The 12773-nt window shown below is 37.0% G+C and overlaps 1 protein-coding gene and 1 long non-coding RNA gene across 2 annotated transcripts; one reads left to right on the top strand and one right to left on the bottom strand.

Annotated features, from left to right (window-relative positions):
- The first annotated feature begins 949 nt into the window (after positions 1–949).
- On the top strand, positions 950–2762 carry LOC136263539 (uncharacterized). Its single transcript, XR_010704685.1, has 3 exons — positions 950–1190; positions 2167–2407; positions 2455–2762. It is a non-coding gene; the product is annotated as an uncharacterized lncRNA (long non-coding RNA).
- Positions 2763–6544: 3782 nt separating this feature from the next.
- LOC136263536 (retinoic acid receptor RXR-alpha-B-like) lies at positions 6545–11214 on the bottom strand. Its single transcript, XM_066058139.1, has 3 exons — positions 10619–11214; positions 6940–7536; positions 6545–6887 (listed from the first exon to the last, which is right to left on the bottom strand). The coding sequence occupies exons 1-3, from the start codon at positions 11154–11156 to the stop codon at positions 6640–6642; spliced, it is 1383 nt and encodes a 460-aa protein (XP_065914211.1). The 5' UTR covers positions 11157–11214; the 3' UTR covers positions 6545–6639.
- Between the last annotated feature and the right edge of the window lie 1559 nt (positions 11215–12773).

Here is a 12773-nt window from a genome sequence, read left to right on the forward strand (position 1 = left end):
GTTAGTCTTCAGCCCATCTAGCCTCCCTTCCTCTATGCCTAGTGAATGATGTAAGCAAGTTAGTTTATAACTTCTATATATATATATTGAGATGATGAAATAATGGTGAAAACGAGGGTGAAAACTCATCATAATGACCAAATTTAGGTGGTGAGATATACACAGCAATGCAGGCAGGGGTCTGAAACATAATGTTAGCAATAAATGGCCTACACTTTAAGTCATTTGAAAAGATATCATTGCCACTATTGTTGGTCTACTCGGTGACAGTTAAGTTCTAATAACTGTGTGTTACAACTACGTAAGGCCATACAGGCAAAGTTGATTTATAGTTTCTCATTACCCGCCCTCATCACCTTCCACCCTGCCGCCTCTAAATCCATTACTGCTATAATTGATCATGTGCACATTACACAAACTAGGCATCATTTTCAGCTAAGGAAAATGTCTCTTCCTGCTTCAGAAAGGTGGTAAAGTATTATTAATCATCAGATGAGAAAGTGTGAGTACAAAAACAAAAAAATAACAATGAACATGTAAAGTCCTCTGACAACATGCAACCACTAAAAGACATACAATTGCAGGGCTATAGCTAGTGGGCATGGCAAGGAAAAAGAAAAAAAATGTTTGTGTGAAGCTACAAAATAATATATAAGTAGTTAGTCTGGACTAACTGTCCATTCCTACAATTTCTGCTATGAAAAATTCTTTCAGAAGCTCTTTCAGAAGCACAAATTGAAGCTCTTTCCATGTCATTTTATTTAGTCAGTAAGTCAAGTCATTAGGTCTAAGTCCTTGTAGGTTAGGTAATCCTAAGGCTGCAGCACATGTTGCTGTCAGACCTTCAGTGCTGGTCACTGTAAAGCGCTAATTATACAACCAAGTACTAAGAATAATACGAAACGCGGTTAAAATTACGTCATAAATAAATAATTAAATAAATAATAATTAATGTTTGAGAAAACTACGAGGCCTAGAGACATGAACTAACCGGGGATAGATTCGCCTGTGAATGAAGGCACAAACGTATAATCGTCACTCCTGTTTGTGCTGATGACTTGACCATACGTGTAATTCTATATAACGCCCAATACCACACCCTTGCTTAATTACTTACATATTGCGCGAAGAAGATTAGTGATGCCCGTGCAGGAGAGCCAGAAGCCAATTGTGTAAACAGAAGATTACAAGTAAGTTTTTATGTTTGTAACATCTCAAGTCTCCATGCCAGCTGCCAGTGGATTCATTTACGTAAATAAACAATACAAGAAAACATTAAACTGACATATGCCACGCTCTTTACAATAAGCTTACAGTTACATATAAAATACAAGTAAACAATTTTGTCTTGTGCAGCTGGCATGGCGAACTTTCTTTGTGTTGGTGTCAGGCAATTCGATACGTGCTAAATCTTTTTTGCCTTCACCTGGCGTAGCTACTAGGCTCTAGTGGCTTGGCAGTCTTCCTTTATCTGGTTCATCTGGCTTGCATACGCCTACAGCATTGTGTAGCTATCTCCTGAAAGTTGTGTACGCATAACTATAGTGTGTCACCCATCACTGTGCCATTGCTACATCACTGATGAACCTTACTTAGCTCTAGTTGATGTTGATATGAATTGCTATATATTGGCTAATAATTTTTATCTGCATGGTGATGTTGCCTATAATGTATTGCTGCATACAATACTGCAATAATGTATAGTTCTCTCCTGTATGTTTTGTATACATATACTTTGTACACATCACTGTGCCATTACCACACCAATGATGTACTGGCACTTAGCTACTGGTGGCCTTTAGTTACGATGCCACTATTGTGTTATATCTGTCACTACTGTGACATACATATTGAGTTGATTTGGGGATAATGCATTCACCACCTAATAGCCTCACCGGGGGGCTGTCACGTTGGTGTATGTACTTGGTTGTATGTGACGCGGTCCTAGTAATAATAATAAAAATAATAATTTTTAAAACGCTTTTAACAGTGGCTGTAGAAAGTAACTGATCTGGTTGTATGAAACTAGTAACATCTTGATGGAATGTGACTGGAAATGACCCAGGACACTGATTGAGTATATATATAAAAATGCAAAATGTTCAAACGATCCAGCTCAGCTAATATATTTTCATATACGCTGGTTTATTCTGCTTCCGGTTACAGGCTGATTCAAGGTGATGTTCTGAATCAAGAGGACATTTTTAAGTTCTAAGATGCCCATTGTGGAGGGATGCCTGTTGTAAATAACAATGTCTGGTCGATACGGGGTGATCAAGGAATGGTTTCTTGAGGAGATTCATTTGGAACACAAACCTTGTAAATCGCCATAAACACTGAGGTCTTCACAGCCAGACAGAAGGGCTTTCAACTTGGTTGCTAGTATATGTAACACTTGGTTATGTCGGTAAGTGTACCTCTGCTGAGTTAATGCCACTTGACAATTGCCTATAGGATATGAGCAGTGGTTGGCCAATTTGAATTACACAAAGTGCACTTAGCGTCAGACTGGATGTGCCAGCAACACAGGTTGACCACAGTGGGCAATGTATCTGATGAAGCTCTCAACAAAAAAAGAAAACTGCCCAGGGTGAAACCCAACTAATACAGGCCCGTAGCCAGGGATTTTGAAAGGGGGATTCTTTTTGACCAAAAGTGGACCTTTACTTAATGATGATTAATAAAGGTACTGAGACTGGGTGTGCAAAGCACACCCAATCTAGGGGGGTCTGGGGGCATGCTCCCCCCAGGAAATTTTTTGAAAACAGATACTAAAAGGTTGGCATTTCAGTCAATAAAAATAACAATTTTTTTAGGTAAGCTGAAGACCAGCTGTATGAATAATATCTGGTAAAATATCTCTACTGCTACTGTAATTATACCATCTGCACATGCATGTGTCTAAATATAATATATTGGAATGTCACAGTGAATAAGAATGGGAAAGATTGAGCACTCTGCCATGATCAACAGGGGCAGTGTAGCAGAACAAAGGGTGTCTTAAACAATGAAATTACACATTGCATGGAGTTGAAGCATAGATGCTATTCGTGGGCTCTGCATGGAGGGGCTTGTCCACCAAAATCTTATATTTTAATGAAAGCTCGGTTTAGACAATCTACATGTAAATTAAGTAGCTTTTAAATTGTGGACCTTTTTTCCAAGAGGGCGGTTCTTCAGAACCCCCCGAACCCCCCCTGGCTACGGGCCTGACTAATATAATTTGTTCCAAGTTCTGCAAGAAGTCTCCAATCTGGCTGAATCCAAAAATTTACTTTGAACAGTGAGGTGTCTCACAACCTAAGACAACAGCCTTTGATAACTGGTCTTTGGCTCTCTTATGAACATGGATGATCGTGTCACGAGTTATGAAGTACGCAAATTTGGACATTGCTAGTCAAGAAGGCTGCCACTGAAAGGTGCAGAAAACTGATGTGACATTATATTTCCCTGTTCATGGAAAGTCTTTGTTTCATTTCTGTACCATCAAGCAAATGTAAGTTAATTGTGTGTCTTCATTATGTTGTTGAAAAACATAACTTCATTTTCCTCATTTCTAAGCTCGAACAGTATTTGCTTGCAAGCATGGGTTGAAAACTATACCTTGATGGATTTGCCAGTTCATGGTAAACGCAATGAGCCAAGTCCCAACTTCACAGACTGTTGCACTTGTGACTTAAATATACAGTCACTGTACAAATTGATAGTTTGCTGTTCCTGCTCTGTTATATCACAATAACTCCAAATGTATTATTCAACAGGTACGGCTGAAAATTTAACAGCACATTGGCTTTTCCCCTACACAATAAAGAACAATGCAAGAAAAATGCAAACTAGTCAGGTTTTTGCTCAGCCATCTACATATACAAATATCACAAAAGGCAGTAGTAAGCACTGAAACAAAAGTTTGTGTAACAACACCCAGTCCTGTAATATTTACCAGGTTGACTTTTATGAGGATTAAGCCTTAAAGGGCCAAACATTATGGAAATGGATAATTACCTCCACTCATGTAGTAATATTCCTCAGGAAATCATCAAAAATGTGAGTCCATCACCTGGCTCTAAAATCTCAGGTTCTCTACTGAATGTTATTGTGTTTGAAAGATTTAAATAGGCCAGGTGGCTCTTGACTGACTCAGTTATGCCAACATTGTAGTATATTGTACATGTCAGTTTATGCATTAAATTGTATTGCTAAATATCTCATGTATCATCTTGTTTGTATCATAAATGGAACAAGACCCTTTCAACACTTATATAAGTACTGTATCTATAGCTGCTGCTTTGGTGTGCTAGTCAGTGCTAGTCAGTGCTAGTCGACTTTATACACCTAAGTAAAGTTGCATGTGTAGAATTGTCCAGTGAGACCATATCCAGCATCAACGACAAGTAACAATTATGACATACCCATGAAATTTCAATCTGATTTGGAAACATGGTAACCAAGCATAAGTGAATCTAATGGGGGGCCATGGCCCCCCTGCTAAAAAGTAAGTTTTGAAAAATCTTGGGGAAAGTTGCAGTATAGATTGACATTGTTATTTTCAGTAATTTTCATTTTTAGCATAAATTTTAAGCTGTTTTCAAGCCTTCAAATTGCAAAAAACCTGCAGCTTCTGGGGGTTGTACCCCCCCCCTCCCAAAAAAAAATTCTATTTAATAGTCATGCTGTGCCCTTCTTGGCCACCCCTGTATGTCAGGTCTAGAATTGCCACTGTAACCAAGGGTTGCAGGCCTGAAGGAAAGCTGTTTTGTGATAATGTATGCATGCATGTGTGAATTAATTAATTAATTACTTAATTAATTAAAGACATCTATTCATGACACTAGGGATGTACAAAGCACTGGCTTTAATTATGTTAGTGCAATGATATTTCTAAACTTGTAGTTGAGCCGGAATGCCTGGAATATTCATATTCCCCTGTTTATTGTTCACCACATTATGGCAAAATAGAATAGTTGAAGTGTTTGGTGAAAGTAATGTAATGTATTTTCAGCTTAAAAAACTACTGTGTTCAGTAAAAAGTTTGTCAATCAAACTTACCCTAATCACTGGTGGACTAAACTTATTTCTTTGCACTTGTAGGGATGCAATCTCTAGAATAGTCGAATTGCTTAGAGCTGAGCGTGATAGTACAACTATCACTATCCACCATTCACCATCAATAGTAGCTTTAATATCATGATAGCAATAGTATCACGATGTTACTAGTAGGGATGCCACGACATAGAAAGTTTTATGTCACATGTCATAGAGGTTTATGTCACGACATGTCATATGTCACGACATAATTAAAGTTTCACAACTGAAGCTGTTACTTATGAAACTGCATAGCTATTTTGATTCAAATGTGCAAAAATATCAACTTTAAAATCAGCAATATCATTCTTTTTTGTCAAATTTTGTCGAATTTATTGCATCAAATTTGATCAAAATGAATGGAAAAGTGTGCATTATTAGGAGATTTTTATGTCACAACATAAAGAAGCCATGTCATATCATATCATGGAGCTTTATGTCACGACATGTCGTATGTCATGACTATCGTGGCATCCCTAGTTACTAGCAGTTATAAAAGACACCAAACTTCACATTTACAACCCATGCATAATCCAATTACACACCATTTATCTAACAGGCAAAAATTGTTTTGGATATATCACCGTTGTAATTTTTAATTGTTGTGTATGCTCTACTGGACTTTCACAGTTTCCTCAACTTTAACACTCTATCATGTTTGCTTCTGTTATCCATGTCTTTTGACTAAGCACAGATAATGCATAATTTATCACATTAGTATGATTGCACACTATCATTATCACAAATTTTGTTACCAACTATCTGATAATCAATTAATTGCAACTATCGCTCAGCTCTAGAATTGCTTATGCATTATTGATCGTATCTGCGTAGCTAATATGTATTTTTTTTCTTTTTCAAGCAAACAACCATAGAATTTAAGAACCCTTGGAATCTGGATGGATGGTACTTTATACATTTGCAGTGTTGCAGTCACATGCATGAGCTCTAGATGTTCATGTAATCTTCTCTTAGGTGCATTGTCTCCCAAAACACCACGAATAGCAAAGATTTGTGAAAAGGGGTCTTCCACCATCGAATTTTCTAGCTTTGACAATTCATAACCTCTGATTATTGGAAAGTAGTATTGCCTTGAAATTTAGTCAGTAGTGAGCACTAACATAGGCAACATGTAACGTTGTAGCTATGTTTGTTATGATGAATGGACGAGTCCTAAAAAAAAGTTGAGTTGGGCGAATCTCTGGGCACGAGTGCTTTGCCTGATATATACACATGAGCACGAGGGTCGCAGGCCCATGTGCAAGTGTGTATATACCAGGCAAAGCATGAATGCCCGTGGTATAACTATTACATACATATGTATAGAGAACTTTGCATGGGTGAAATCAAAGGGGAAAAGTGTATTTTAAATTTCATCAAGTATTCTTCAGGATATCACAGCAGCAAAGGTTGATGAACAAGCATGCATTTTGTTTCTCAAAAACTGCTACCCATACATAGCTATGGTATTATGTGTTAATATTAAAGAGACTCAATTGTGTGTGTGTGTTTGTGGCTGGCTTGAAAATCATACAACAAATTAACAAATTCATATAGTCAAAAATGTTGTGAAATCAGTTTAAGGAGAACATCATCACTCTTACATCCAACAACTTGCTTGTCCTCAACAAGCTTTGTGACATCTTTTGACAAAGCCTTCACTTGACAAAGGAAAAGTAGAAGCTTAGATATTCTTTGGGAAGAATTTGGAAAGTTTCTTTTTGCATAACCCTCAAGTGATTCTAATCCAGCATCTTGTGTGCGTTCAATCATCTTCTGTCCACTATCAGACAAGTTGTGTATAACTAAAAATGATGTAAAATAAATTGCTATCATAATCAAATAATTAATACTCACATGGATTCATGAAGGTAATCAATTTGAGACATGAAAGTTCTGTTTCATCTAATTGAACATCCTGCATTTTAGCTACACACTCTTTGGTCAGTTTTTGTATGGAGGAGACTACCAGTGGGTTGTCAGTCATATACAAGTGCGCTAAGTGGTCACTGTTGAAAACAATATCACTACCAGTGGTGATATGGTAAACGAGTTTTAGTGTGTATACTTCCATCCATGATTCTTTAACCAATTTAATTTGATCTTCAACAGACAATTGGGCAAACATTGGTATTTTCTTCGCCCATGATATCACACTTAGCAATAATCTCCTTGTGCTGTCTAGCATCTTTCCTTCAGTTATTGGACTGACCATCGGTAAAACTGGATTGCTCATTCCCTCCTCTGCTCTTGCAAGTATCTCTAACATCATGGAAGCTTTTATGTCATTGCTGCCCATGTGAATAGGCGTGTGACCAAATGAATAAAATGGAAAGGACATACCCACAGTACCAACAGTCCTTGGGTTCTGTTGGGCTGCACTACTGCTCTTGGTATGTTTAGGTGACAACTTGTGCTCTTTAGTTGGATAAGGTGTTCTCTCTTCTTGAACAGCTATTGAAAAGAAATACATAAATACTCTACTAAAATAACATAATCTTGCACACTCCAGTTTATACAGTAGCTTAGACTTGCTAATCATGAAAACCCATAAACTAAAGAAGTATATACTACTGGGCATACACAAAAACTCAGGCAATGAATAGATGTTCTCTAACTAGAGTCAACATGCCCATTTCCCTGATGAAAAACTGTGCTAGATCTTAGTGATAATAACTACAGTACCATCTTAACTACACGTGTACATATTTGTGAATCTATTGATTTGATAGCCAATTAAGTTAGTATTAATTTAAGCTATAGCTCAGCTCATGTAAATGTATAATATTTTGATCACATCTTCAATATATCTAATTGCCATAACCATGCATGTTGTAATAACTGATATCTCGATTCAAACCCATAAAATATACTTTGACTAGTAAACATCCCTAAAAATAAGAGTTTAAGATTTAAACAGATGACAGTACAAGTTAAATCATCAAACTATCAATAAATTAACTCATCATGCACTGTGACACTGCAGAATCCTGATAAACATACAGTAAACGTAGTAAGGTACAGTCTCTGCTCTGTACTAGGGTGTGGTTGAATAAGATGTGTTTTAGAGTACTACACATTACATGTGTATTATTAGACTGAACGGCACCTAATAAGTATATGGCTATGGCTATGGCTGATAAACTGATTTCTGGTTGTTTTAAAGAGGAAACTTGACATGTCTCTCAACCTCACAAATACCTCCTTCAAACTTTACGATTGTGTGTTCAGCAGCACTTGAGCTACTTCTGACTTACCCAACACATCTTTGCTATTTAGTCACTGATTTGGGTATATACGTAAAGCCTTCAAACCAAAAGCCTTCTGTTACCAGTGCACGGTCAATACTGCCATATTAATTTTGACGATTCAAAACAGTATTATCTTTATGAAAACAAGAATCAGAAGACAGAAATCAAAAGATTATATTTTTTGCAATAATTGCATAAAATGGATATGGATTGATTATAAGTGGCTGATGTAATAATCAACAAATCCAATATTGATTCATTGCTAGCTATAGTTACTGGCTAGCTCCTGCACAAAGAAAACACTAGACTACACTATCTATGATCAGTTTAAGTGTTTGATTGATAAATTACAGGAAAGCGCATCACACATCAGATTAATTAATAATACCATAATTGATTTTCAATACATGTATAGAATTACAGTCCTCAAATAAATTCTGCCACACTAGAACCACTAGCCAGCAAAGTGGTCTGTGTTGGCACAACAGCAAATGCAAGTATAAAATATCTATTTAAAAATATATTTAAAAAAAGAACACCAACTACTACAGTACTACATATGCACAAAGCTGTGGCTATACAATAAATCAAACAATACAAGTCCTCAAGAAAATACTAGAACCAGCAAAGTGGTCTGCGTCAGTTTGTGGGCATAGCAAGTGAAGTATACTATACATCAAGTTACTACAAATGTAATCAGTTCACGGACTACTACTGCTGCTCTCCAATAATAGTCATCTTCTATACTAAAAACTTCTCTATTCTACTCTACTCATTTCTGTTACTTCAACTGCTAGCTTTCATGTGATTAACAACTCAGTAGCTTGAAGGATTCCAGGAATTATGATAAGCCACATACCACAGATGTGTAGATATAATCTACTCATTTCCATTACTTTTACTGCTGGATATTAATTGCTAGCTTAGAGGATTCCAATATAGCATATTCATTTTTGTCACTTTTACTGCTATAGCTTTCTACTTGCTATAGCTTATAAGATTCCAGGAATATAAAAAGTTGCATATCAGAAAGCTAATAAATGGTTACCTTTATTTCGAATCTAGACATACATTCGTATACTACTTAATATAATACCTGACAAATATAAGTATTAACTTTGGCCATTCTACTTTGGCACTCAAAAGCAAGCCAATTTGAATTGATTAATGTAAAGATATTACATTTGGTCTGAAGTTTCTTGTGAATAAAGCTTTCTGTCACATTGTATGTAACTGTATCACTATAAGAGCTAGCTCTAGGTCTTTAAACTGCATCACCATAAAAGCAACTGTTTCTGATAGTCTCAAAATTTTGTACCAATATAGATCCTTTGTATTTACATCATTTTTACGACGTAACTATTACATTTGCCACCTTGTATATTCCAATAAACATAAATAAATTGTTTGCACCAGTGGGAGCAACACAAACCTTCAGAAAACCAACAACGCACTTTACATAAGTTCACCATGACAAGAAAAATTATGTGACGTAGCTTAAATATTTCTCATGTCTTCTAAACTGGTCTGAGCAAGCAGGTTGCTACATATAAGTTTGTTAAATTAAAATTTGGTTGTTGCATGCTGTTTGCTTTTTTCACACCTTTTTTGTAAATGTGGCTGGATCTGGGAAAACCAGTCTTATTACCCGTGACAGCAGATTTAATTTTTTTTCACCAAGAACACAAATATACATGCTAACAAAATCAGCTAGACTTGAGTGGTCTGCTTTTGCTGGCTGCTTTTCCCAAGCACAGTGATGACCCGTATACATGCGGTCTGGGGCCTTAATGGAGCTCTGGGAATGGCTATACAGTAGCTCTGTAGTGTTGAACAAAGACCTGTGCTGCAAATTTCTTCTCATTCTAGTCAGTTTTGAGACCTGGGTGGCCCATAACTTGGCTTAATTCGTCTCTACGCCTTCCTCTTTAATATTTTTAAACAGCCTCTTGCCCTCCTCCGGGTCCCTGCCTCCCACCCCTTTTGGAGTTCACCTGATACAGTCAACCTCAGTTTAAAAGCTATCTAAAATGTTAGCTGTTGGCTACTTGTACAGTGGATGATCTGGAAGGTAAGGAATTTGTGTAAAATGTGTGAAAATTTGGTACACCTAGCTTCAACCATTGGCAAGCTACAATGCTCTAAATACTTTAAACCGGCATTTCTCGATACTTTAAATAGCTAGGCGATAAAACCGGTTTTCCCAGACTAGGTCACAAATTAACAGCTGTATGGATTTTATTTCTGGAATCCTCTATACACTTCAGCTAGCTATACATCCTTACCATTCCTTTTCATTCCAACATTGACACATTTCTGCAGGCGACAGTGCTGACATCTGTTTCTTGTGTTCTTATCAATTTCACAGCATTTGTTTCCTCTACACAGATACTTTGCTCCTGTTCGAATACTTCTTCTGAAGAAACTCTTACATGCCTCACAGCTCATCACCCCAAAATGCATTCCTGAGGCAGTATCGTTGCATACACGACAAGCTTGCTGGTGTGGGGGCTGCGAACTGGTGGAGTTAGCAGGTCTTGGAGGTGAATGAGCGGAGCTCTGGATAGCTACACACTGAGTCCATAACGGTAATGTGACGGCTGGATCGTAAACACTGCTTTTGTGATCAGAAATGGAGCTAATGTCTGGACCTCGGTCTGGACTATTATGTTGGTCTTCAACGCCTGGTAGAAAATCAGTTAAAAGCCATTCGCTGCTGAAGTGGTCATAATCGCCCGTAGTGGTATCATACTCTAAAGTTCTGTCATGCCACTGAGGCCATTCTTGGTGGAGCACAAAAATATCTGGAGAAGTGGAATTCATTTCTGCTGCAATCTTAGCTAGCTTAACGATGACCTCTACTGTCTCATCCTTTTTATAGACAACAAGTTCTGACGGAAATTGTAGAGACACCGGAAATGCATCAGTGCCGCGTAATCTTGGATACGCGCGCTTAATCTCGAAGTGTCTTTTATTTTAATTTTATTGATTTATTTATTTATTAATCAATAAACAAAATGATCGAGGAAAATGATTTGGCCTCTATTCAAACTTCGAAAGTGCAGTGCGAAAACGCAGAACACTTAACTAGCTATAAGCTTTTAATGTAACTACTATGTTGACCACGAGGTTGACCACTAGTGCTCGATAGTGGGAGGAGAGTCAGAGAGCCAGGCTACGTTTATATTCAGAAACACTGACGCAGAGACAGAGGAACAGTTTTTGTGAGTTTCTTACATGTGTTGTAAGGTTATGTGGAGTCCGGTGAATATTCCTATATACATAGCTAGCCAAACCCGTTAGTAAATAAACCCATCAACAGCTTATAGCTAGCTAGCTGTATAAAAAGTGCGCCGCTTCCAAGTAATATTCATAATATAGTTTTCTGGGAATGATTCCTTCTATTTTGGCCACCATCCCATGGACTTTGAGGGAAAGAGGTGTTACCAACTCCTGTAGCGCGACGCGACATTATTATTATTATTATTATTGTAAAACCTCGCAAGCGAGTATAAAATGCAATTATGAGTACAAAAAGTTAAATTAAAATCACTAAATAGGTCAACAAAGGTGTCAATTGAAGTAGCGTTAACTATTTCATTAGGTAATTTGTTCCATGATGTAATGGTAGCTGGAAAGAAACTAAACTTGTATGCATATCAATCCGTGTAAAAGGAACAGTAAGTTTGAAATCATGGCCTCTAGTAATTCCACGATTGTAACTAACATAGTTTGGTGATTTTAAGTTTACTCTGTGGTGGATATGTGGTGGTTAACCACATAGTTTACTATGTGGTGGTTAACTATGTGGTGGATAATCTTATACATCATTTGTAGTCTACGAATTTGAAGACTGTTTCATCTTAGGGTATTAATCATTTCAGTAACACTACTTGTATAGCAGTAATCACCAGTTACAAATCTTGCTGCTCGTCGTTATACAGATTCCAGTTTGTCAATGTTGTGCTTAGTATGGGGAGCCCAGGAACAAACAGCGTACTCTAAAATTGGACGAACATAAATCAAAGACGCATCATATTTTATTTGACATTTGCATGAAGATAAATTCCTCTTAAGTTAAGAACCCAAAGCGCCATTTGCTTTTTTACATACAGAGTTGATATGTTTGTTGAAATTAAGCTTGGAGTCCGATGGCAATCCCAAGTAAATCTGCTGGTCATATAGTGGATAAGAGAAAGTGAGTATATTTCTTAAAGATATCTGGAGTGTTTCACATATGTTGACATTGAAGGTCATCAACCACTTGTTGTCTATTCTTCTAAACTGTGTAAGTCATGTTGGAGAATTTCCTGGTCATTTTTATTATTGATCTGTCTATATAATAAGCAGTCATCTGCAAACAAGCTACAACATGAAGAGATAGCATTAGGTAGGTCAGAGACAGCATTAGACATGTTACTAACACTTGACTGTTATATG

Source organism: Dysidea avara, chromosome 8, assembly GCF_963678975.1.
Source record: "Dysidea avara chromosome 8, odDysAvar1.4, whole genome shotgun sequence".
Lineage (NCBI taxonomy): Eukaryota > Metazoa > Porifera > Demospongiae > Dictyoceratida > Dysideidae > Dysidea > Dysidea avara.